General features: G+C 37.8%; 1 protein-coding gene across 1 annotated transcript; it reads right to left on the bottom strand.

Moving 5' to 3' along the window:
• Positions 1 to 386: 386 nt before the first annotated feature.
• LOC124272556 lies at positions 387 to 13,973 on the bottom strand. Its single transcript, XM_046707765.1, is given in 8 exon segments — positions 387 to 3,486; positions 3,489 to 3,735; positions 3,737 to 4,290; positions 4,292 to 5,273; positions 5,314 to 6,029; positions 6,939 to 7,058; positions 7,653 to 7,722; positions 13,242 to 13,973. Coding segments are annotated over 7 exon segments (4,905 nt in total). The 5' UTR covers positions 7,714 to 7,722; positions 13,242 to 13,973; the 3' UTR covers positions 387 to 1,261.
• Between the last annotated feature and the right edge of the window lie 13,387 nt (positions 13,974 to 27,360).

Genomic DNA, 27,360 nt, shown 5'->3' with positions numbered 1-27,360 from the left:
AACTAAACCTTGGCATCTAGTGGTCATAACTGACAATTTGACCAGAATGTGCAGTTAGTGAGGTTTCCCCACAAATGCATATGCATGAGTGACTGACACCAATAGCAATGGAAATAATATTTTACGAGGTGGAAATTTCTCTCCTTTTGGTAGAATTTATGGAAAGGAATGGGATGTTCATGATAGATATGTTCATAATAGCTTCAATATTTGATATACAAAGAAGCAGTGTTTGAAGCATAAATGTGAATAACGTAAGCAAGAAACTTCATCACGAAGTCTGAATATTTCTGTTTGACACATGCCAAAGAACTAAAGTGTGAAGCGTTTCAAAACACACACACACACACACACACACACACACACACACACACACACACACACACACACACACACACACACACACACACACACACACACACGTGGGCCGTTTGAATGGAGCTCAACCTTGATACCATAGTTTTGTTTCGTTTTGCATGTTATCTCACAAGTAGATGGATACCTGGAGGCATTTAGGAGCAGTTTTACTAATAGAAGCAAACACGTTACTCCTGTTTCCTCAAAGCATCAAAGTTTTAAGCTATCGCCATTACAAGACATTTGTTCAGATCCGACATTTACCACGTTTCAGCCTTGTACAAGTAGAAGTGCAATTGTAATGAGCAATAATTCATACAACGTTTTCTGACGAAACTCTCACAGATGACTACGATCATGTTTACGTGGTTGACAATTTTGAAGAATTTTAAAGTCGGCATATCAAGGTTGCAGTCTTTCATAATGCCATTGATTATTCACTTTCCACCCACATTGTCAAAAGAGATACACTAAAATTCATTATACTGAAAATATTATTTCTTTTCTGTTACTGTCACAGGAGAGTAAATATTATTTCACCATACAGCTGTTGTCTTGGCATTTGACGGATAAAAACTGGGATATGATGCCGCCATTCACATTTTCATACAACTGATGACTCTCGCATAGGCACTTGAGTTAGTTAACAACGGGGGGCGGTGGGGTAGGCTGTTGGTTAAAACGTTTGCTCGTCAAGCCGAAAGCATAGGTACAATATGTCAAGCCCATTTCAGGTGTTCCCCGTCGTGATATTGCTGGAATATTGCTAAAAGCGGCGTAAAAAGACAGTGATATCAAAAGGGCAGTTCAAGACAGTCCACCCCTTTCATGTGAGCCTCTGGTATAAACCAAAATCGTATGCTTTTTGGTCATAAGGAAGTCTGTGTCTTTGAATGTTCACAACTCAATCGACATGCTTTTCCACCACAGCACCACATGAACACTGAACTGTTTCTTCATCCATCTGTATCTCTGTCTTCTTTCTACAGACCGAGCATTGGTGTTTTGTTAGTTCCTGAACATTATAAGCTTCGTTACCGTGAAATGAGAACGCAAGATAAAACTGAACCCGTTGTCCAGCAAATCTAGTTCCAACCAAATTAGCTCTTAATGGAATGAAAAATACCTTAACTGGCACAGAATTCTGGCCGAGATCTAAGTCAATGTATCCAGACAATTTATTGCTGTTCGGATGGGCAATCGTTCCCTTGCAGACAAGAAGGCTGTGAGAGGCACTCTGGACGTTCCTACCTTCGATCTGGGTACATAAACGGCTTTGGGGTATTAGACGCTTAATGCCAGAATTGTTCTTTCCAAGCCATTCCTGTGGATATCTTGGTCTGGAGACAGATTTGATTAATTTGTCCATATCGTCCTTTAGCATTTGGGCTTCAAGGAGGCTCTCACTGTTTCCTTTGGAACCAGTTGATCCAAAGCCAACCAGACTCAACAAGACAAAGAGGTAGTATGTTGATGTTGGGCTGTGAATTGTTTCATACCAGTTTCTGACCTTACTGAGGACATCATGTTCTGAATAAACTGTGGGGAAATGCGGGTGTCGTATGGCAACAAGCCATTCTTTGAAGTCTGACTCAAGCTGTCTCTTGCTGAAGTCTCCCATCACGGATGCGTCTTTGAAGTTTTCTTCATAAAGACTGACGAACTCAATTACATCTGCTTTCGGAATGTTACTGATCTCAAACACACTGTGATGCCCTTTTCTGGAGTATTTGAGTTTATTTGCAGCTATCAGCAGTCTCCTTGATATCACTGACATATTGCCAAGTTTATGAATGTCAAACATGTTTCTTTCAAACAGCTGATCATGCCAAAGAACAGCTGAATGGAATGTTTGATCAAGATTTATAGGATGAATGAGGCTGTAACATTCAAGAATCATGTCTTCAATCTCAGTGATGCTGTTTATGATAAACTCTGCTACGGGTTCGCCATGGTGACCGTGTTTGCTTAAGAAGCCTGTTACTCCACCATTGGTGTAGTTTCTGTTGACGAAATCGCATAGTTGCAGGCGTACAAGGATTTCGCTTGAATATCCATAACACTCTTCATAACCTGAAGGTGCATTTTGCCTGCAATGCGTGAAATAGGTACAAGCTATGTCTGCATCCCTCACTAGTTCTTCAATTCGACGATTGAACTCCTCTGGTGTTGTCTCAATTTCTGGTTTGCTTCCATAGCTTCTGCCTGTGAATTTTCCAACACGGCGTTGATAAATGGTCCCGTACATATGGTATATGTGCATCAACGTCAGCTTCCTCCATTCCTCTGTTACAGGGGTACATTGGCCATCATTCCATTTCTCGCACAGACTGAGCGCACCCTCAAAACACCTTTCTGCTTTGTCCTCTTCTTCTGGTCTGCAGTGGGCATAGAAACGTCCAAGGTGAGCAAGGAAATTCGGATCATCAGGAAAAGAAGATGATAGCTTCTTAAGAACTTCCAATCTTCCAGTAAACGGTGAATTCATGTCAATGTCACATATGAGCTGTGAAAAAAGAGGTCTTTTCTTAATTTGAACTTCATTCTCTCCAACGTCTCTGTTGTCCCTGTAAATGAATGTTCTCGTAAGAATTTTGATGATATTGTGAGCAGTCAAACATGATCTGGTCTTCTTTGAACTAAACATGGATATAAACTCAAGGCAAAACACCTTCAGATTGTTCTTAGCTTTTCGGCTTAGAGTTTGAAGTTTTTTGCCCTGACTGATGTTTGACCGATTCAAAACCTGTTCCAAAATTTCCTTTGCTAGATAGTAATTGCTGATCCTTATGTTCTTCTCACGTCCATCTGATGCATCTTCAACAATGAACTCCATAATTGGGTATGGAAAGTCTTCCACACACACGTCAAAGTTTGACGGTTTTCCCAAAAGACGAGCGAACACTTGACATGGCACCGAAGTCTGGCCATAGAAGTATACAAGCGACAGATAACCAAGGATCTTCTGCCATGGAAAGAGGTCCCGCGTGGGGTTTTCTTCCAACCGAAGATACCCTTTCACATATGTTTCTATACCTCTGAACTCATGATGATAAACTGCCATTCCAAATTCATACATCACATGAGTCCTCGTCTTCTGTTGAACGTCTTTGCACATTCTGGACAGTACTTTTTTCTGCTATCTTCCTGACATCTTTCTAAGAATTTTATTGAAAGGATTTTGGCTTCGTCTTCTGTTACTTCTCCTCTCAACCAAAACTTGTTGTCTTTTGGGCGCCGAAGTGGCTCTTTTATTGCATAAGGATAACGCTTTGCATAGAGGACAATGATGCATCCTGATTTCAGTTTCTTCATAATTTGTTTCACACGCGGTTCATCTTCACCATCAATCAGTATGACAACTGGGAGGCCAAGAGACATCGTAGAGATATTGTATTTTTGCCAAAACTTCATCAATCAGTATGCCAGGCCGCTGTTTAAGTTGACAGCATGGACATCTTTTTCTCAACTCCCATAATATTCGTTGTGCCAGTGTTGTTCCACCAGCACCGGGAGCATGGAATATTGTGACAGTTGCACTTCTAAATTCTGTTATGAGTTTCTGATCTACATGTTCAATGATAGATTTCATGATTTCCCTTTCAACATCAAGGTGTGCTGTTCCAAATGCATATCTAGCGCTCCAATGAAGTGAGCCCCCCTTGAAGAAAGAATCTACTTTTTCATTCAGTTCTTCCATATCAGTCTCCCCTTGAGTGTATGGACTGGACAAGTACAGAACCACTAAATCTTCACGTAGCCAAGCCGCATCTCTGTCTGTTACGTCAGCATGCATATGATTTTCTAACTTTGGAAGCGAGTAATCCACTTCTCTTTGTTTCGAAATGTCCTTCAGCATATTTCCTGCAGATAGACAAAGGCTTTCAAAATCAATCTTGACCTGAAATAGGTTGGTACTGTAGTCAGATTCAAGAAGCTGTAAAACAGACTTTCCCAACACTTGAATTCAGTTCTTGTAACAAGCAGATAATAACCTTCGGTTGAATATGGAAGTGGTCGTTTAACTTGCACAGGAATTTGTATACACATTGGGCTTGTATTTCATCATCTGGCCAGAGTACAATTACTCTAAGAACTGTGTAATCTTCTGAAAATCTTGCCAGATTTAGGCAGGTGCTATTCAGATTTCCTTTCACAAGCTGAAACCAGCTATTTGGGTTCCTTGACGTTAGGCTGTCTGGTATTTCACGAAGTCCACGTAGACAGATCCACTGAGTGCCACTTTCTGTAATACCTTGTGGGGAATCTTTCCATGTTGACACATGTAGATATCTCTTGTTCTTTATGACATCCTCTAAACAAGAAAGCAAGCCCGTGTTTCTACTGGACTCCTCAAAGTCATACACAGCTAGCCATGGCACAAGTGCCAAATTATCCACATGTCTCACACATTCGGGTATACTGCCTGTAATCAAAACAAAATGTCCCTTTTTGAAGTGATCTACAGCAGAACAAAAATCTGCCGTTGTCACTCCTTTCTTGATTGTTGTTGGATATTCTTCATCAGGATATTCAAACTCTCTCTTATGCATTGCTTGACTAGTTGTTTCTACCGGCGCAGACACAGACATCTGGCCAGTTCCACCAAACCACTGATATATTTGGCCTGTCAGAAAGTCCTGGGGCAGACTCAGTCGATTTTGCCTCCCAGACCTAACCCACAGTTGACCAGTTCTGAGGGTGAGGTTACTATCTGTGAAGTCTTTAGTAACAACTGAAGGAACGCCATGTCCATGGCTGCTTTTCACTTCAATAATACCAATTACTTTGTCTTCGTACACTACTTCGTTGTAATTGAAATTGGGCATCATCGAAAAATGATCCTTGTTGAAATGAGCTTGATAGAAATCATCACTGGCTCGAACCCGAATTCCAACCACGGAATGTGGTTTAGTCTGGTTCAAGCAAACTCCTAATACAACAGATGATCTATGCCTCGAAGGAGTATTCCACAGAGACTATATCCTGCATAAATAAAGCTTGTCCATCCATGTATGCTGATTCATCTGGGTAAAATATAAGTACATCACTTTCATCCTTCCTCAACAGTTCTCGAACCATAAACCTCTGAGAATTGTATAATTCCTCTTTGGCAGAAGAACTTGACTCCCTTTGAGAAACCGATTGAGTAGCTTCCACAGAGTGATCCATCAGGACCGGTTTTCGTTTGCTGTGTTTTGGCTTTGATTGCTGCCATGACTCGGGGTTCAAATCATCCTCAAGATGAACGTTTTCTGTTGTACATCCAGAAGCTTCGCCAAGTTTCTGAACCTCGCCTTTCTCTTCTGTGTCCTCGTTTCTTTCTTCCGTCATAGGCAAGGTCCGTTTCGGATCTGTCTGAACACATGTCATCCCTGTTTTCCCTTCTTTGGATTTCTTTGATTTCTCTCTGTCTTTGCCTTTCAGTCTGATTTTGTACTTGCCTTTTGTTGAGTAGATATCATAGTATTCCCTATTAGCTTCAATGAACGTTCGAAGAGGCGCTCCATAAGCATCTTTGAATGACTTGACTTCGGCACAATGTCGTTTATATTGCTTTGTAAAGCGTTCTTCAACAACTTTCATTGACATCTCCATGGCTTTTTCGGAACATGTTGGATTGATTATGCTATTTACCATGCCAACAAAGACATCATTCCTGCTTAACCCTCCTGTAACGAAAATATATCTGTTTTAGTTTCTTTGTGAATTATTTGTTTTAAGCACATGCAACTCGATAAATATTACAATTTATGTTTAAATATATGCGATCCGGACGTTTGCATTCCGTGTGTCTACAAATGAGAACAATGAATTGCAAAATACGACAAAATCAGGAATCGTCCATTCTTTATCAATACGGTACAATAAAATGCCATGTACACTACAATATATGTTGTTTGTTACATTTATACCCATAACTGGAAAAGTTGTTTAAGAAGCCTATTATGTGTACATTGTTAAATGGAAGGGGAATAAAGGAAGGAGGAACAGTTGATTTTAAAGGTGTGTGATTTCTTTCAACGTTAAGGAGGACATCAATGATGAGTTGAAACCAACTTCTTCATTTATATATGTATAAACCCAGCAGGTGGGGAACATGTACGATTGATACATTTTCAGTCAGACGTGCAACAGTTAAGCTGCATTCAGAAAATAAGGGACCGTTCGTTATCTATGCCTGGGGAAGGGGTGATGATGATTTTTATGGAGAAGCATGTACAATGTCAATGCCCCCTCCCCCTAAAGTTTATGTACAAAAAGTAACACCCCCACCTCCACCCCCGAATGTCATGTACAAAATCAATGACCCCCCTTCCCCCTTCCCATACTTTTTAAGCGTGACCTCTAACTATTTTTATGTAAAACGGACTATAATGAATCTGATGAAAGGTTCGATAATTTGCCTGATTGTTGGTCATCGTTCTTGAGATGTGTGGGATTTTGTCACTGGATCCTGTAGTCCAGACAAAGATATTTACAGACAATGGCGATAAAACGAACAGACATAACAACACCTATTATGTCTAAGTTAATATTGGTGATGACTAATGATATGACTATAGATATATATCTCTCACCCTTTTCGTCATCATCCAGTAGAGATTTGGCTTCTTTGAAAACGACATTTCCGCTTCCTACTTGGACAATATTCGGGTTGTTCAGCGTGATGTAGTTATTGATAGTTTCACTTCTTTGCTCTGTAATTAAAAAAATTACCATTTTGTCAAAATTTATATTCAAAGCGTAGTCTGAAACGGATGTCGCCAGGTTCAACCTAATTATCTGGAGGAAACTCATATCTTAGCTAATGTCGACTTTTGTCATTTCTTTGGTCTGATTTTAATGAAACTGAATATTATGCAGTCTGACAACCTTATTTGCGGTAGGTAACGATAATACTGACATTTCCACGCCTCCAAACAGACGTAATATGAATTTAAGGTAAAATGAGATACCAAAAAACATTCATTGAACTTACAGTCTGTATAAACAGTCAGTAAATTCAAGAAAAAAAATCATGCATTTCAGTAGTTAGTTGACCTTGATATTCGAGACGACCTTGACCAGTGAACAGTGTGGGGATGTTTCTTAAAAAATATCAAGCACTGAAAACATATTTTAAGTGAGACCGGCCTGTCATAAAATGTTGTAAACAATGGCAGGCCTCCGCAAAAAGCTTTATGTACAACTTTTAGAAGCTTGTCAATTTTATTGGATTTAGTAAAAACTGGATGGTAACTGTCAATATTACTTCATGGAAGTGATCTTCGCGTGAAATAAAGTGCATGTACCTATTTTCGTTGGTGCTTCCTTTTGACGTGGAGGCGTTTTCTTTCGAGGACTCTCGGCCATGTTCGTTATCTGGAATAAAAAGCATTGACCTAATTTTAAGCGTTTGGATACGATGGTACGCATTAGTCACATTTGCGAGCCAGACAACCCTGGTCACGTCGCCTCTTACGACAAGCATGGGTTGTTGAAGACATGAGCGTTGATGTGGGTAGTTATTGGAATAATCTTGTTTTACTAAAACAGTATTGCGATTCACTTTTCCATTGATAACATGATCTCCATTTACCATGATCTTACATAAACCTCATTCACAAGGTACTTGAATTCAGACCCAACCTCAAAGTGACTGAGTTTGGTTTTACGCCACTTTTTGCAACATTCCAGCAATATCACGGCGGGGAACACCAGAAATGGGCTACACACATTCAGTGAGTGAGTGAGTTTGGTTTTACGCCGCTTTTTGCAATATTCCAGCAATATCACGGCGGGGAACACCACAAATGGGCTTCATACATTGTAACCATGTGGGAATCAAACCCGGGCCTTCAGCGTCCAGCTTCAAAGTGAGGTATGTGGTTGAACAAAGGGTCCATAGAGCTAAGGTGTCTCTATACTTTAACATAGACAATCATAGCGCTAAGTTTGTTTAGTACAAGATCACCCAAGTATCTCCAGTCAAGTCGTAATTCTGTAAGGCTGTCCTTATTTGTTTCCTTGTTTCCCATCTCCCACCAACCGTCATTCCGGCATTCCGACGTGAAATGATCTTCATCATTATTTTTCCACAAGAGTCCACATACCCTCCACTCACACAAAACAGCTCAACTTAATCATTCTCCATCTATATTTAATATAAACAATTCAGAAGCATTGTTACTCTATCTTCATCATTATTTTTCCACAAGAGTCTACATACCCTCCACTCACACAAAACAGCTCAACTTAATCATTCTCCATCTATATTTAATATAAACAATTCAGAAGCATTGTTACTCTATCTTCATCATTATTTTTCCACAAGAGTCCACATACCCTCCACTCACACAAAACAGCTCAACTTAATCATTCTCCATCTATATTTAATATAAACAATTCAGAAGCATTGTTACTCTATCTTCATCATTATTTTTCCACAAGAGTCCACATACCCCCCACTCACACAAAACAGCTCAACTTAATCATTCTCCATCTATATTTAATATAAACAATTCAGAAGCATAGTTACTCTATCTTCATCATTTATTAATTTAAAGACTATTTAAAGGCATAGCATTCTCTACTGTATATTTTTGTTTTCGACCGTCCACACCTTGCTGGCTGAGGCGGGAGATGAGACATATAGAACGTCAAAGCAAAACAAAAAACAGTCTTAACTATCCCCAGAAGCAAGAGTTCTTCCTGGGTTAGATCGCCCCTGACAAGTATCAATTCCACAAGAACGAGGATTCTTACTACTAGCATGATGAAATTAAGTCGCCTCTTTTTACTATCATGATACAATTATGTCGCCTCTTTCAACTAGTATGATACAATCAAGTCGCCTCTTTCAGCTAGTTTGATACAATTAAGTTGATACAATTAAGTCGTCTCTTTCTACTAGCATCATACAATTACGTTGACTCTTTCTACTAGTATGATACAATTACGTTGACTCTTTCTACTAGCATGATACAGTTTAGTTGCATCTTTCAACTAGTATGATACAATTATGTCTCCTCTTTCAGCTAGTTTGATACAATTAAGTTGATACAATTAAATCGTCTCTTTCTACTAGCATCATACAATTGCGTTGACTCTTTCTACTAGCATGATACAATTTAGTTGCCTCTTTCAGCCAGTATGATACAATGAAGTCGCCTCTTTTAACAAGCATGGTACAATTAAGTCACCTCTTTCTACTAACATGACACACATAAGTCGCCTCTTTCTACTAGCATCATACAATTACGTTGACTCTTTCTAATAGCATGATACAATCAAGTTGCCCCTTTCAGCTAGTTTGATACAATTAAGTTGAAACAATTAAGTCGTCTCTTTCTACTAGCATGATACAATTTAGTCGCCTCTTTCAACTAGAATGGTACAATTAAGTCACTTCTTTCTACTAACATGATACACATAAGTCGCTTCTTTCAACTAGTATGATACAATTTAGTCGCCTCTTTCAACTGGCAATATACAATTATGTCGCCCCTTTCAACTAGTATGATACAATTAAGTTGACTCGTTCAACTAGTATGATACAATAAAGTCGCCTCTTTCTACTAGTATGATACAATTAAGTCGACTCTTTCTACTAGCATGATACAATTAACTCGCCTCTTTCAACTAGAATGATGCAAAAAGTCGCCTCTTTCTACTTGCATGATGCAGCTAGGTCGCCTCTTTCTACTACTATAATACAATTAAGTTGATACAATTAAGTCGTCTCCTTCTACTAGCATGATACAATTAAGTTGACTCTTTCAACTAGTATGATACAATTAAGTCGCCTCTTTCTACTAGTATAATACAATTAAGTTGATACAATTAAGTCGACTCTTTCTACTAGCATGATACAATTAAGTCGCCTCTTTCAACTAGTATGATACAATTAAATCGACTCTTTCAACTAGTATGATACAATAAAGTCGCCTCTTTCTACTAGTATGATACAATTAAGTCGACTCTTTCAACTAGTATGATACAATTATGTCGCCTCTTTCAACTAGAATGATGCAAATAAGTCGCCTCTTTCTACTTGCATGATGCAGCTAGGTCGCCTATTTCTACTAGTATAATACAATTAAGTTGATACAATTAAGTCGTCTCCTTCTACTAGCCTGATACAATTAAGTTGACTCTTTCAACTAGCATGATGCAGCTAGGTCGCCTCTTTCTACTAGTATAATACAATTAAGTTGATACAATTAAGTCGTCTCCTTCTACTAGCATGATACAATTAAGTTGACTCTTTCAACTAGTATGATACAATTAAGTCGCCTCTTTCTACTAGTATAATACAATTAAGTTGATACAATTAAGTCGACTCTTTCTACTAGCATGATACAATTAAGTCGCCTCTTTCAACTAGTATGATACAATTAAGTCGACTCTTTCACATAGTATGATACAATAAAGTCGCCTCTTTCTACTAGTATGATACAATTAAGTCGACTCTTTCAACTAGTATGATACAATTAACATTGATCGATCTCCATTTCATGATTTCTTAAACCTCTCACAAGGTACTTTGAATTCAGAGCCTCAAAGAGTGCAAATAAGTCAAGAAATGGGCCTCTTTCAACTTCAGCATCCATGATGAACAGGGTCCATAGGTGTCTCTATACTTTAACATAGACAATCATAGCTAATACAAGATCACCCTTACCCTCCACTAATACAAAACAGCTCAACTTAATCTTTCTCCATCAATATTTAATATAACAAATTTCGGAGCTAGTGACTCGATCTTCATCATTTATGCAAGACTATTTTTGTTTTCGACCGTCCACACCTTGCTGGCTGAGGTGGGAGATGAGACATATAGAACGTCAATGCAATGCAAAACTAAAACCAGTCTTAACTATCAGAAGCAAGATTTCTTTCAACTAGTAGGTGATACAATTAAGTCAGGACTCTCTACTAGCATGATACAAGTCGCCTTTCCTTTGGCTAACTTCTTTCAGTGTCATGTTTAGAAGTTGGACAAAACAGATAAGGACAAACTTTATGGATGAACAGCTTCTTTATTCGGATGATGCGAGGTTTCGATTCAGATTCTTGTAGCGTTGCCAAGGAGGTATGAGTCAGACTGAAACAGGTTGAAAATAGTTAACAAGAACAACAAGAAGTTAATAGGGAAGTACACTAACAATGTGATGATAAGGGATTACATGTAGAAGCCAGTGACAATGGATAACATTAGAAGCTAGTGGGATGTACAGAGGGATTGGACATGTTTATACAAGTTGCACAAGCAGTTAGGGTTGGTTGATGAGTTCGTCCTATGCTGAGGGGATGAAATAGCCTTGATCTCTGTTGATCAGGGGTCGGTGTCTTTTGATGTGGATGGCTTCAGTTAGTTTTCGTTTGGTGAAGTCAGGTTGGTTGGTGGCCAGTATAGTGTATTCTTTCCGGTTGATTTGGTGATTAGGATTGGTCTAAATGTGTTCTGAGATAGCTGATTTGTTGTCAGATTTGGTTGTTGACGCCTGGTGCTCTTTCACTCTGGTGTTGATTGGCCTGGATGTTTCGCCAATATATGATTGTCCACAGTTACAGTCAATTTTGTAAACCACCCCCTTGTGATTGAGGTCTTGCCAATGTAGGGGATACAGATTTTATCGGTGCTGGCTCTGGTCTTGGCAACTTAGTTGATGGTGAAAGGGTTGAAACAAGTGTCCTGTTGACTAATTGGGGTGGATAATCATTGAGGTTAATGAACGCTTCTTTGAGATGGTTTATTTCCTCTTGAAGATTAGCTACCAGCATGAACAAATTAAGTCGCCCCTTTAACACGATACAATTAAGTTGCCTTTCCTTCCACCATGATACAATGAAGTCCATTTTAACGGACATGATACAATTAAGTCGCCTCTTTCAACTGGCATGATACGATTAAGTCATCTCTTTCAACTGGTATGATACAATTAAGTCGCCTCTTTCAACTGGTATGATACGATTAAGTCGTCTCTTTCAACTGGTATGATACAATTAAGTCGCCTCTTTCAACTGGTATGATACGATTAAGTCGCCTCTTTCTACTTGCATGATGCATTAGGTCGCCTCTTTCACTACTATGGTAGTTGATACAATTAAGTCGCCTCTCTCCTTCTACTAGCATGATACAATTAAGTTGACTCTTTCAACTAGTATGATACAATTAAGTCGCCTCTTTCTACTAGTATAATACAATTAAGTTGATACAATTAAGTCGACTCTTTCTACTAGCATGATACAATTAAGTCGCCTCTTTCAACTAGTATGATACAATTAAGTCGACTCTTTCAACTAGTATGATACAATTAACTCGCCTCTTTCTACTAGAATGATGCAAAAAGTCGCCTCTTTCTTCTTGCATGATGCAGCTAGGTCGCCTCTTTCTACTAGTATAATACAATTAAGTTGATACAATTAAGTTGTCTCCTTCTACTAGCATGATACAATTAAGTTGACTCTTTCAACTAGCGTGATACAATTAAGTCACGTCAGACAAGGTAACAAGTACAATCTCCTTTTCTTCATACCCTGCAGCACTGTAATAGTCACATTGAGTTTGTTCAGTTGAGTGAATTCGCGGTTTGTTGCTTAACCCAGACAGGTATGGAACGGTATGTGTAAACGAGGTGAGATATCACCGCAGTAACTGCAAGGTCACGATATCGGTGATCCACCCGAATTTTACAAACTCCTTCCACCCCAATATCGGGGGTGTCTCCCTTCAGACCAAGAAGGTAACGATAGTAGATTCACCGAACCTAGCGAGGATTCATTATTCAAAGGCAAACGTTACCTCGTGTGTAATAATAATGGCGTTGCCTGGAGGAACAGCACACGCTCAATGCGCTGTTGTATGGTTTGAGGCAGCTCGATGCAGCCCCACTCACCTTGCCCTCGGATCAGATGCTGTTCTTTTAGATAATTCTCGTAAATCAGCAAGATGTGTAGTGTCTATGAATCCATACTTGTGTTCCACATGACTTAAACACATGGGTGTCTCCTTGGTGAAGTCCCCGTACGCAGTAAAACGACTTCCACGAAATTGTCTGACGTCACGGGATTTCCTTAAACAGAGACTGCAACAAAACATTACCGCAAGCAAACTGTGGGGTTACAGTGACCGAGGAGTCGATTGTTTAAGCTGAAACGGTTGGCAATTGTATCTATGAAATATGATACTTTGAACACGGTGTTAGGAGTTCAAGTAATTCATCAAGCGTAATACGCACCAGCCGGGGTGTAAATACCTACGTTATATTTAGGCATTACTCCTGGTGACATAGTATGGGGTTGTTGGGTAGCCTTGTGGCTAAAGCGTTGGCTCTTCACACTGAATGCCGGGTTTGATTCCCAACGTACCAACGCAGTACCAGTGTTACGTGAAGACGTGGCTTTAACATCACTACTCGACTCACTCACTCTGGCGCTTTTATGTTTCAGGGGCGGTGGGGTAGCCCAGTGGTTAAAGTGTTCGATCGTCACGCTGAAGACCCGGGTTCGATTATTAGGGCAGTTATGCTAAAAAGACACTTCCAAGAACAATGGGCATAACTTTCCCTAGTGGTTTAAGTTTTGTTTTAGCTTTTGTAAATTATAGGTCACTGTTCATATTTTACCTGGATCACGGGGGCTGTCACATTTTGGTCAATGTCAACGACGGCGTGGTGCCACTGTATTTTCATGTTCCACAAGGGGGCGGTGGGGTAGCCTCATGGTTAAAGCGTCCGCTTGTCACGCCGAAGACCCGGGTTTGATTCCCTACGTGGGTACAAAGTGTTAAGCCCATTCCTGGTGTCCCCCGCCATGATATTGCTGGAATATTGCAAAAGCGGCGTAAAACCATATTCACTCACTCTTGCCACACCAAGAATGAAACTGGAATGAACTGGAACACTGATAAACCTGTTAAACCAAACTCGACTCATTTTCGGCTTTGGGTATAAGCTATTGTCATGTAATTTTGACAACCCCATTCCTTCTAATTCCCATATCATCATTCAGCAACTTGGGGTTGATGTCGAAAAGATAAGAATATTTCATTTAGCTCAACGAAGTTTGTCCAATTTTGACGTCTTATCGGTGAAACTGCCCTAAGCAAACTGTGCTCCGGTTATATTCAACTGATCAATCAAGAGGTGACTAATTTGTTTTATGCCTGTAAAAATACTTCTATTGTGATGAGAAACAGACAACCCTTTATGAGGCTGCACACACAAACCAACCAGGTGTGACCAACAGATTTTAACTATGAGTTTGAAGGAGTCGTACTAATGTTATTGTAATTTTTTACAGATAAAAGAAATTGTTGCATATGTTTCTCCACAAGTTATAAAATCCATCATTACAAATCGATTATTGATATTTACTGATCATCACATGACAAAAGTACTGACAGTATTGGTAATGCTACTGTTGTTAAAAGACACTATCATCCATAACGGACTTTGGTAATGCAGTCCGTAAATACTCCAGAATACCTTGACGCTAGCAGCCTAGTCCACCAGCATGATCACCTGATCCATTCCGTCACAAGCATTGGTTGCTCAAGACTAAAACATAGCCCGGTGAGGTGAGGTGAGGTGAAATTGGGTTTAACGTCGTGCTTGAGAATATTTCGCTCATATGACGACGTGAATGCGTGTGTATGTGTATGTGCGGCTGCTTGTACTAGCCCAGACTTAAGCTGGTTTTATAGTGCTAGCCCACTGAGATACCATGCCGCAGTGAAGCATGAATACCCCCACTCAGACACATTATACTGACTCCGAGCCGACCAGTCCTTGTTGTACCCATTAATGCCGAGCGCCAGGCAGTGACCAACAAGTACCATATTTTAACGTCTTTTGGTATGACGCGGTCGGGGATCGAACCCGCGACCTTCCGCTCTCCGGGCGGACGCTCTAACCACTACACCACGGAGGCGGTCAAATATAGCCCGGATTCCTGGGCAATTTCTACAGAGGTTCCAGTTTCTCTATAGGTTAGTTTGGTTGATGTTTTACGCCACACTCAGCAATATTCCAGCTATATGGCGGCGGTCTGTAAATCATAGAGGCAGGACCAGACAATCCACTGATCAACATCGTGAGCATCGATCTACGTAGTTGTGATAGGGAACATGTCAATCAAGTCAGTGAGTCTGACCGGCTCTTTCGACAAGCATTGGTTGCTGAACACCAATTCTAACCCGGATCGTCACGGGTCTCAGCAGGACAATAGATAACTGACAGGATACACTGCATCCACCTCAGAATACATCAATATTTGTTCACGAAATAAAAGTTCGATTCAACAGCCTTGTTTGCCTTCTCCTTAAGTCTGGGGAGTGGTAGGGTAGCCTTGTGGGGAAAACGTTCACTCGTCACAGCAAAGGTCCGAGTTCGAATCACCACATGGTATGTGTGAAGCCCATTTCTGGTGACCCTTATTTTGCTGGATGTTTGCTAAAATGTCGTGAAGCATACTCATTCCATCATAACAGAACAATTAAGTTGGCTATCACTATGTCCTGTCTTAACTGATGTACAACTGGTTACTGGTTTGTTGTTTAACACCGCACTCAGCAATATTCCAGCCATATGGCAGACAATCACGTGATCAGCATCATGAGCATCGTTCTACGCAATAGGGATACGATGTTACTGATGAACAGTTAAACATGATAAACAAGAGTCATCAGAAGATGACATATCCCCGGCCCCCACAAATTTGAAAGAACAAATCATCTGACAGTTACTTAAAGTCCAGCTTGAATTTCTTTTAGACTAAGTCCAAATCGTTTCGATGGAAACTATGAGTAATATAAATGCCAAAAATCTGTAAATAGCAAAAGGCACCATTTCAAAATTTGCCTAATATATCTGCCAAGTTCTGTTGAAAGATACTGAACTCCATAGTTGTTTCATGGTCAGAAAACAGCTCCACACCATACGATAATAAAGAATCTGTTTCATTGGCATTTTAGAAGTGAGTGAGTTTAGTTTTACTCCACACTAAGCAATATTCCAGCTATATGGCGGCGGTCTGTAAATAATCGAGTCTGGACCAGACAATCCAGTGATCAACAGCATGAACATCGATCTGCGCACTTGGGAACCGATGACATGTGTCAACCAAGCCCGAGAGCCTGACCACCCGATCCCGTTAGCCGCCTCTTACGACAAGCATGGGTTACTGAAGGTTCATTCTAACCCGGACCTTGGTCGCATTTTAGAAGTTGATGAATAATGATGTGCTGTAGTACTTCAATCTTGCTTGACAATGGTTGTACATCAGAATAAAATAAGAAGTTGTCATCCTGATGATCCATAAAGTATCATACCTTTCTCATGTTGATTAAGAATAGCTGAACAAATTGTATTTCAAAGAATCAACATTAGTAAACTTAAAAGCTTTATTATACCTACAACATGTTAAAACAGGTATGGAATCATCACTTCTATTGTGTTTACACTGATTATTGTGGGTATACACAGGTTGTTACAGGTAATGTTACAGCTATATGTAACATGACCTACAGGTATTTCACATGCATGTAACTTGATACAGGTTACTGTCTGAACAATGTGTCGCCAACTACTGCTAAATAAACACTTAAATCATCTTGCATAGTCTCTGTACTGATAACACCGAAAAAGAATATTCTGACTATAAAATATACACATTACAGAGTTTGAATAAAGCTGTCAAAATGAATATTACTACTCTTGAAAAACCATGTTATTCAAAAAAAGAAATTAAAAAATTGAAGCACTGGCAAATATATGGTCATATATATATATATATAATTCATGTAATAGTTTCATGTTTACATTGATCTTCTAAATGCCCATAAAGACTGTCCTCATTGGATTCCTAGGGTAAACAGGCCAAGGCAAGGGAAATCATTGATGTAAGACACTGTATAAAAACGAAATGCTCACCTGAGTGTTAACTATTCTCAAGAAGGAGAAAACCTTCAGCTGCTGATGAAATTCAGCTTCAATAAGACAATATGTGCACAACCTTAACGCCCCATGTGCACTCAGCAAGCTTAAGGATGCATGTGCATCAGCAAGCGTAATGATGCGTGTGCACTTAGCAAGCTAAAGGATGCACATGCATTCAGCAAGCTTAAAGATGCACATGCACTCAGCAAACTTTAGGATGCATGTGCATCAGCAAGCTTAAGGATGCATGTGCACTCAGCAAGCTTAAGGATGCATGTGCACTCAGCAAACTTAACGATGCATGTGCATTCAGCAAACTTAAGGATTCATGTGCACTCGGCAAGCTCAAGGATGCATGTGCACTCAGCAAGCTTAAGGATGCATGTGCACTTAGCAAGCTTAAAGATGCGTGTGCATTCAGCAAGCTTAAAGATGCATGTGCAATCAGCAAGCTTAAGGCTGCATAAGCACTAAACAAGCTTAATCTGCATAAGCACTCAGCAATCTTAAGGATTCACAAGCACTCAGCAATCTTAAGGATTCACAAGCACTCTGCAAGCTTAAGGATTGACAAGCACTCAGCAAGCTTAAGGATGCATGTGCACAGACTAAAGATTCACATGCAGCGAGGAAGCAGATGTTAGAAAGCAACACATTACATATTTTACACACCACACATAATCACCAGTGATTATTAGGACTATACAAAGTATCTGTTAGGACTGTACCAAATATCTGTTAGGACAGTATCTGTTTAGGACTATACCAAGTATCTGTTAGGACAATACCAAGTAACTGTTAGGACTATATGATGTAACTTAGGACAATACCAAGTAACTGTTAAGACTATATGATGTAACTTAGGACAATACCAAGTATCTGTTAGGACAATACAAAGTATCTGTTAGGACTATACCAAGTATCTGTTAGTACAATACCAAGTAACTGTTAAGGCTATATGATGTAACTGTTAGGACAATACCAAGTAACTGTGATTACTACTTCATTTAGATGAAAGACATCATATCAAAACATTCCCATAAACAAACAATAAAATGTGTCTGAGCAAATGGAAATGTTAGGTTATTATTATCAAAAGTTAACAAATATTCCAGAGATGTCACAAAGCAAGGAATGAGCAGGGGAGCATTCATATCACCACATCAGCATTTTCTCTAAGAGTATACACTGTATAATGTGTTCATATCACCACATCAGCATTTTCTCCAACAGTATACACTGTATAATGTGTTTATATCACCACATCAGTATTTTCTCTAAGAGTATACACTGTATAATGTGTTTATATCACCACATCAGTATTTTCTCTAAGAGTATACACTGTATAATGTGTTTATATCACCACATCAGTATTTTCTCTAAGAGTATACACTGTATAATGTGTTTATATCACCACATCAGTATTTTCTCTAAGAGTATACACTGTATAATGTGTTTATATCACCACATCAGTATTTTCTCTAAGAGTATACACTGTATAATGTGTTTATATCACCACATCAGTATTTTCTCTAAGAGTATACACTGTATAATGTGTTCATATAACCACATCAGTATTTTCTCTAAGAGTATACACTGTATAATGTGTTTATATCACCACATCAGTATTTTCTCTAAGAGTATACACTGTATAATGTGTTCATATAACCACATCAGTATTTTCTCTAAGAGTATACACTGTATAATGTGTTTATATCACCACATCAGTATTTTCTCTAAGAGTATACACTGTATAATGTGTTTATATCACCACATCAGTATTTTCTCTAAGAGTATACACTGTATAATGTGTTCATATCACCACATCAGCATTTTCTCTAAGAGTATACACTGTATAATGTGTTCATATCACCACATCAGCATTTTCTCTAAGAGTATACACTGTATAATGTGTTCATATCACCACATCAGCATTTTCTCTAAGAGTATACACTGTATAATGTGTTCATATCACCACACCACATCTGTATAAGTTCATATCACCACATCAGCATTTTCTCTAAGAGTATACACTGTATAATGTGTTTATATCACCACATCAGCATTTCTCTAAGAGTATACACTGTATAATGTGTTTATATCACCACATCAGCATTTCTCTAAGAGTATACACTGTATAATGTGTTTATATCACCACATCAGCATTTCTCTAAGAGTATACACTGTATATATATCACCACATCAGCATTTTCTCTAAGAGTATACAATGTATAATGTGTTCATATCACCACATCAGCATTTTTCTAAGAGTATACACTGTATAATGTGTTCATATCACCACATCAGCATTTTTCTAAGAGTATACACTGTATAATGTGTTCATATCACCACATCAGCATTTTCTAAGAGTATACACTGTATAATGTGTTCATATCACCACATCAGCATTTTCTCTAAGAGTATACACTGTATAATGTGTTCATATCACCACATCAGCATTTTCTCTAAGAGTATACACTGTATAATGTGTTCATATCACCACATCAGCATTTTCTCTAAGAGTATACACTGTATAATGTGTTCATATCACCACATCAGCATTTTCTCTAAGAGTATACACTGTATAATGTGTTCATATCACCACATCAGCATTTTCTCTAAGAGTACAGTGAAGCCTCGTTAATCCGGACGGTTGCGTTTCTCAGTAAATTCGTCCGGATTGCGAATAGTCCGGACTACTGAATCAAGACCCAAGTTGCTTTCCTAAGGATTACAAAAACGACACGAATCTGGATAAAACAAATAAGCATTTAATGTAAAGCTTAATTCATCACATCAATAATTTTACCGAGTGACATCCGCATGTTGATCCGACGTGTCTGATCACGTCCTTCCTCAGCACAGGTGAGGTAATGTCTAACAAGCGATCTATTGTAGTATGCCTTGAATGTCCGAATTATTCCTGCATCCATCGGTTGAAAATGAGACGTGGTATTGGTCACATTTCGCTAAGTCATTTCGCCAGTTAATTAAGTAAACATCGCCGGGCGGTGTTGTTACGGTTCGTGAACACGACTTACAGCGTCCGGACTGTGAAGCAATTTACTGTTTATTTTACTGATTGGTGACAGCTACTTACCGTCCGGTTCCGGAAACCGAATTTCCGGATTATCGAGGCAAATTATATAGGCATAGATTGGTAACAAGCTGAAATCGCCCGGGAGGCGAGACATCCGGATTATCGGAGTCCGGACTAACGGGGCTTCACTGTATACACTGTATAATGTGTTCATATCACCACATCAGCATTTTCTCTAAGAGTATACACTGTATAATGTGTTCATATCACCACATCAGCATTTTCTCTAAGAGTATACACTGTATAATGTGTTCATATCACCACATCAGCATTTTCTCTAAGAGTATACACTGTATAATGTGTTCATATCACCACATCAGCATTTTCTCTAAGAGTATACACTGTATAATGTGTTCATATCACCACATCAGCATTTTCTCTAAGAGTATACACTGTATAATGTGTTCATATCACCACATCAGCATTTTCTCTAAGAGTATACACTGTATAATGTGTTTATATCACCACATCAGCATTTTCTCTAAGAGTATACACTGTATAATGTGTTTATATCACCACATCAGCATTTTCTCTAAGAGTATACACTGTATAATGTGTTCATATCACCACATCAGCATTTTCTCCTAAGAGTATACACTGTATAATGTGTTTATATCACCACATCAGCATTTTCTCTAAGAGTATACACTGTATAATGTGTTCATATCACCACATCAGTATTTTCTCCAACAGTATACACTGTATAATGTGTTCATATCACCACATCAGCATTTTCTCCAACAGTATACACTGTATAATGTGTTCATATCACCACATCAGCATTTTCTCCAACAGTATACACTGTATAATGTGTTCATATCACCACATCAGCATTTTTCTAAGAGTATACACTGTATAATGTGTTTATATCACCACATCAGTTCATATCACCACATCAGTATTTTCTCCAACAGTATACACTGTATAATGTGTTCATATCACCACATCAGTATTTTCTCCAACAGTATACACTGTATAATGTGTTTATATCACCACATCAGCATTTTCTCTAACAGTATACACTGTATAATGTCTACACTACCATATTACAAAGTCTACAAAGGTCAAAACACACCTCGCTATTCTCATACCTCAATTCTAGGACCAAAACATGCTCCATGTCTAAGACCAAAGGATATATTACTTTTTGTCATGAGATCATGTGGAACAACTAAAAAAAACCACCAACTTCACATTTACGGCATGTGATGTCTGCCATGCTAATTTTAGGGCACCATTTTGAGAACCCTTTTTTTACCTCCAAAGCATTAAAACAGTCATTTGGCATACCCCAATACTGCTAACATAACATTAATAGTTCCTAACAAGTCATTATTCCATTTCGGAAGAAAGAAGAACATTGTCAATCAAGCTGAATTAGCGATTATCCAATATAGACAATTTTGTAACATTTTGTTCCAAGATAATTTTGGAATATACAGTTTGGCCTCATATAGAGATGCATGGGGAATAAAACATGGCTGCCTCCTGAAATAGCTGCTTCAGAAGATACTGAATATTGTTGCAGCGACCAACAAGAGTACTGTTTCAGAAAATGGTCAGTTCCTTGGAGGAAATTTCAATGCCCATCCTTCTCCAATAACAGCTGTCATTTCTTTAACAAGTTTCTTCACAAACTCTTTTCCCACACACCTGGTATGAACTCAAAATTTCACTTCCGTTTTGCTTTTTACATTTGTAAGAAACTGTTTTCAGGAATAATCAAGACTATATATTTTACCATGAATTATAGAAAATGTATCTTGTAAGCCTCTGACGTCAAATTTGTGTGATACATGTATCATGTTTGTTTGTTTTTTAAAGCTACACTAAGCAATTATTCCATGGCAGTGGTCACTACATAATCGAGTCTGGACCAGACGATCCAGTGATCAACAGCATGAGCATCGATCTACACAACTGGGATACAATGACATGTGTCAACCAAGTCAGCAAGCCTGACCGCCCCATCCCTTTAGTCGTGAAGACCAATTCTAACCCGGGGTGTAATATCATCTTAATCTTACGACACATTACATAAATCAGATCAAATAGTTTTAAAGATTATTTGAGTGTTCATACACTAACAGTTAAATTAAACCAACATCTTCCAAATATTGAAACATTACAATAACTTTATATCATGTAAAGACAGAATGATGGAGTCTCAATGATGACCGTCACTATAGTCTGTTTGCAGTGAAAACGTACCGATGAATTTCACTTTAAACAAAAATGTAAATCAAATAAAGTGAAATTAAGATTGCGAATCCTCATAGTTTTACCTTGCCATTTGAAAATTTAAATCTCAGAATTTTATTCAACTTGGGATGAAAGTTGTTTAACAAACAATCATAGTTTCAAATCGGTATTATTGGTTTGTATTACAAGGGGCTATGCACATAAAATGAAACACCAAGATCAAGTAGGGTTGGTCTAAGTTAACGCTCATCACGTACCGCACATGCATTTGTTTCACTGTTCCAACTACTGCGCTTACCCCCATGTAATACAAACCAATATAAGCGATTTGAAACTATGATTGTTTGATAAACAATTTTTTTCATAAGTTGAATAAAAATCTAAGATTTAAATGTTCAATTGGCAAGGTAGAATTATGAGGATTCGTAATCTTAATTTAACTTTATTCGATTTACATTTTTGTTTAAAGTGCAATTCACTGATACGTTTTCACTGCAAACAGATTCTAGGTACTGATGAAGAAGACACAAACAATAGTACTTCACCTAATTGCCATTTTGGTGTCACTGTTTAATCAGCCAAATAGTTGCTCCACTCAAACTACGGTCTGATAAGTAAATATGAATATAAAACACACATAACCTTGACTAAGATGATTATGAATTTACTAGAATCTAAAATATCAATGTGTTGCATACCATTGCTATGAATACTTTCCACTTTCTGGAACCAAATTATTACACTCGCCAATACATCGGTATTATTTTCCATATGAACAGTCACTTCTGTCTCAAAAATTGCTCAACATAACACCATCATGTAAATGTCAAGAGTCAAGAAAAATATGGTTTCATTTATAATTGTAGTTTTGCATACATGTAAAAAGAATAACAACTTGATTATTCAGAAACTTAAAAAAAGATTGATTATGTATATGACAATTTAGTAAAACATGACAACTGCAAATGCAAGCTGTATATATTGAATATTTTCAGAAAATGTACATTACACATATCCCCCAAGCAATGAAGGTCTGTACACAATGTAATGTCCTAAATACATCACTGACACTTGTTCGTAGGACTGGCTATCAAGAGAGATAATAAAGATCGATAATCACTTAATAAATATTGATTGATTATCAGTAAATATCGGAGAAGTAACTTTGATAAAAATTCCAAGATCAACATATTTCACATCACTGGTAAGTGGTGAGATATTTATACTACTCACACTTTGCTAAGGATCACAAAAATTCCAAACTTTACTTAAACATAGATTTATAATTTGAAATTGTATCCATTTAAAACTAGATAAATAATGATATGGTAACCCTTCTTTAGGCAAACAGCCACTTTAATCTAACCTTATGCACTTACATGAGTAACCATAAAAATGTTTTTCATGGCACCAATCAACCATTTTGCAAATCATTGAACGAGTCATTGACAAGTACACAACACCTGTCAATAGCAGGTATGGGATCCACAAGATGCAGTGACATACTGAAACCTAGGATCCATGCTTACAATAAGCTTAGATATTTAAACCAAATTAGACCCCACATCATAGTTTTCTGTTGAATCAATGATTTGATCCTTAGCAAAGTGTGAATAGTATATGTATGGATTACTAACAAAACAGCTCCTGAAGATAGTTATGAAGCAGCCTATGAATAAAGACCTAATTTTGTGCAATGTGTGAGTAAATTAACACTACATTTCATCATAATAGTTCATGTATACTTTCTGACACATTTCATAGCGATCATTTGCTAATAACTATTCCCATCAATGATATTTGAGATTATCGATCTTTTCAGCCAGTCCTAGTTGTTATCCAACAGAACATAGTGCATACCAAACGACCAGTTAATTATCACTTACAAATCCACAATATATGTGAGACAGATCTTGTAGAACAATTATACTCAAGGAAACGAATAAGGGAAAACATGAAAGTACAAGTGTTCCTATATTTATTTCCAGATTTTCATGATTCAAGCATGACAAGAAACCCAGAATAGAGTATAGGAACACTTGCACTTTCGTGTGCTCCTTTATTTGTTTCCATGAGTATATAAAACAGAATTAACCATAAATTTCTTGATCACAAAATGACTTCGTATTTCAACTTACTTATTAACAATGAGATAAACCTGTCGTCAGGGAAACCAATGACAAGGATACCGACAAACCATCATAATTAAGGACTGATTGAGATGGGAGGGATTGGTGCCTGGAATTCAATCCCCAAAGGATTACCTTCGAATTTTTTTTAAAAAACAATAATTATGCTTCAGACTGCTGAAAAAAATAACCTTTCTGCCAAAAAAAATACATTATGCTAAAATTGTTTACAAAGGTTTACTTAGACTCATAGTTTTAATTAATAAATAATATCTATTTTACCTGCAGTAGCTGAGAAACATCCAGTCTCCTTACAAAATATCCCTTCCCCTCCCACTAACGACGATTGTATAATACACTGTATAACCGAGAATGTAACAAACATGGCAAAATAGGTAAAATTAACAAAAATAGCAAAGCAAAAAACATAACAATGACAAAAATATTTAGGAGTTACATATAAAGGTCATACATGGAGATAATAATATTATATTGATGCAACATTTTCATATCATGCAAATATAATCGCAAAACAAGCGAAAAAACATAATAGCAATCAGAGAAGATTACACTCCAAACCAAACACTAGGAAATGGGGATAAGACTTTGGTTACATAACACTAAAGGAATCTCATCACAATTGAAGCTAAAGCATGTTATAGAAACACAAGCACTTCCCACCTTGACAAAAATAATTAGAAAGATTCTGTTTGGTATTCTGAAAGATCTTTTGGTTCTGTTCACAAATAATCTCAATGGTCATTCTGAATAAAGTCTTTAACTTAAAGTAGGAACATCAATTTCTTAATCATATAAATCATGACAATGTTATGATTATTATTTAACCAGATTAAGAGCCTGTTTTTACCTGTTTCAAGTTTTCTTGACTATATACTTACTGACTCTATAATTCAGTAATCTGAGACATGGCAGTTGTATATGGATTATGATGTAACAAGCATATAGACAACGAACATTGAATACACAGGATCACATGTCCCAGGCATGCATGATATATATGTGCAAACATAGGTTGGCTACAAACATAGGCATAAAGTATTTCCTGCTTCCAGTATTCGATCAGTTTTAGCACTTGAAAATATTTTGATCTGAATTAGAATGTGTTCATCATTTGGATTTCTGTTTCCAGCATTTTTAAATGTGGAGTAAGTCTTTAGAGGAATATAAAAAGAAATGTCCTATAAAAATGCTTCATATTAACACTGACTGACTGAGTTTGGTTTTACGCTGCTTTTAGCAATATTCCAGCAACATCACAGCAGGGGACACCAGAAATGGGCTTCACACACTGTACCCATATGGGGATTCGACTGAACGGGTCTTCAGCAGCAACATCACGAGCCATTCACGCTTTAACCACTAGGCTAGCCCACCGCCCCTCTCATATTAACAAGCCACTTCATAAAATGGTTGCATTTTTGTGTTCACTCCTTTGTAAAGACCACATTTACTATGAGAGTTAGTTTTACTGTTGCTTTGAACAGTATATCAGCTGAATCTCCTGTCAGATTAGATGAAAAACCAGTATCTGAAAATCTGATGAAGTCACGAGTATTTACATCATCCTGAGCATCAGTGATCAAGAGGACAAATCCTAGAATGGAACAATGTAGTCTTTGTGTGCTTGTCCAGTCTGGTTCTATTCTGAGATATATCTTTATCTCCACCAAAATACTGACTGTAGACTTAATGCCATGTATGCAAAACTATTTTCTTCGGTACCAATTCCAACATAATCACAGAGAAAACTGAAGGAATAAAAGAAGTGGAAAACAAACATTACCATGTGAAAATTGCATGCAATTGTCCCAAAATGGATAAACATTATATGAAATTAGACGTTCATTGGTAAAAAGGTCATTGCTCATTGGTGTAGTAAGTGATCATTCACGACAGTAATTATGATGACATTAGACACAATTAAGTAAGGAACAAATTCTAATAATTAGTCAATACACTGTGTGTAGGTCTGTACTCAATCACAAACCTAGTGTGCGCAAAATAGCTTCAGCTTAATCAATAACACTATGAAGAGAGTGACTTGGAATTCATACCACCTTGAACATAATTCTGTGATTTAACAACACGTCTGATTAATGTGCCAAATCAACAAAAGTTACAGATGTTTATAACCTTTAGGAAGCCCACAAGTATATCTCTGTGTATACTAATCAGGTTGTCTGGAATTTGAATCCAAGATCAGCTGATACTGCTATGGTAAAGGGACACAACTCTGCACTCAACATCTAAGATGACATAGCCAACATACTCCTGTATATTAAAGGGCAAAAATCAGTTAAAAGAATTACAAGGACATACTTAACTCCTGTAACAAAATTTATATTACTGGCAACTTTGTTTTTGACATACATAGCTTATTCAAATTCTACTGATTCACTTAAGATTCTTATAAGATGCTTTACATAGGATTACAAAGTTTAAAACATGACATGTACCATAAGTGCACAGTGGGATATATTGTATATTACAAAGATATATTAACCAAAACATGGGTATACAAAAGGGTGAGTCTAAAACATGGGTATACAGGGTGAGTCTAAAACACGAACATCAAACACGAATACCTTACATAATAAGGCATAAGGCATAAAATGACTACCTATAT

Source organism: Haliotis rubra, unplaced genomic scaffold, assembly GCF_003918875.1.
Source record: "Haliotis rubra isolate DU_JTF1 unplaced genomic scaffold, ASM391887v1 Scf170, whole genome shotgun sequence".
NCBI lineage: Eukaryota > Metazoa > Mollusca > Gastropoda > Lepetellida > Haliotidae > Haliotis > Haliotis rubra.
Note: the sequence above shows the minus strand (reverse complement) of the source record. Positions and strands in the feature narration are given on the sequence as shown.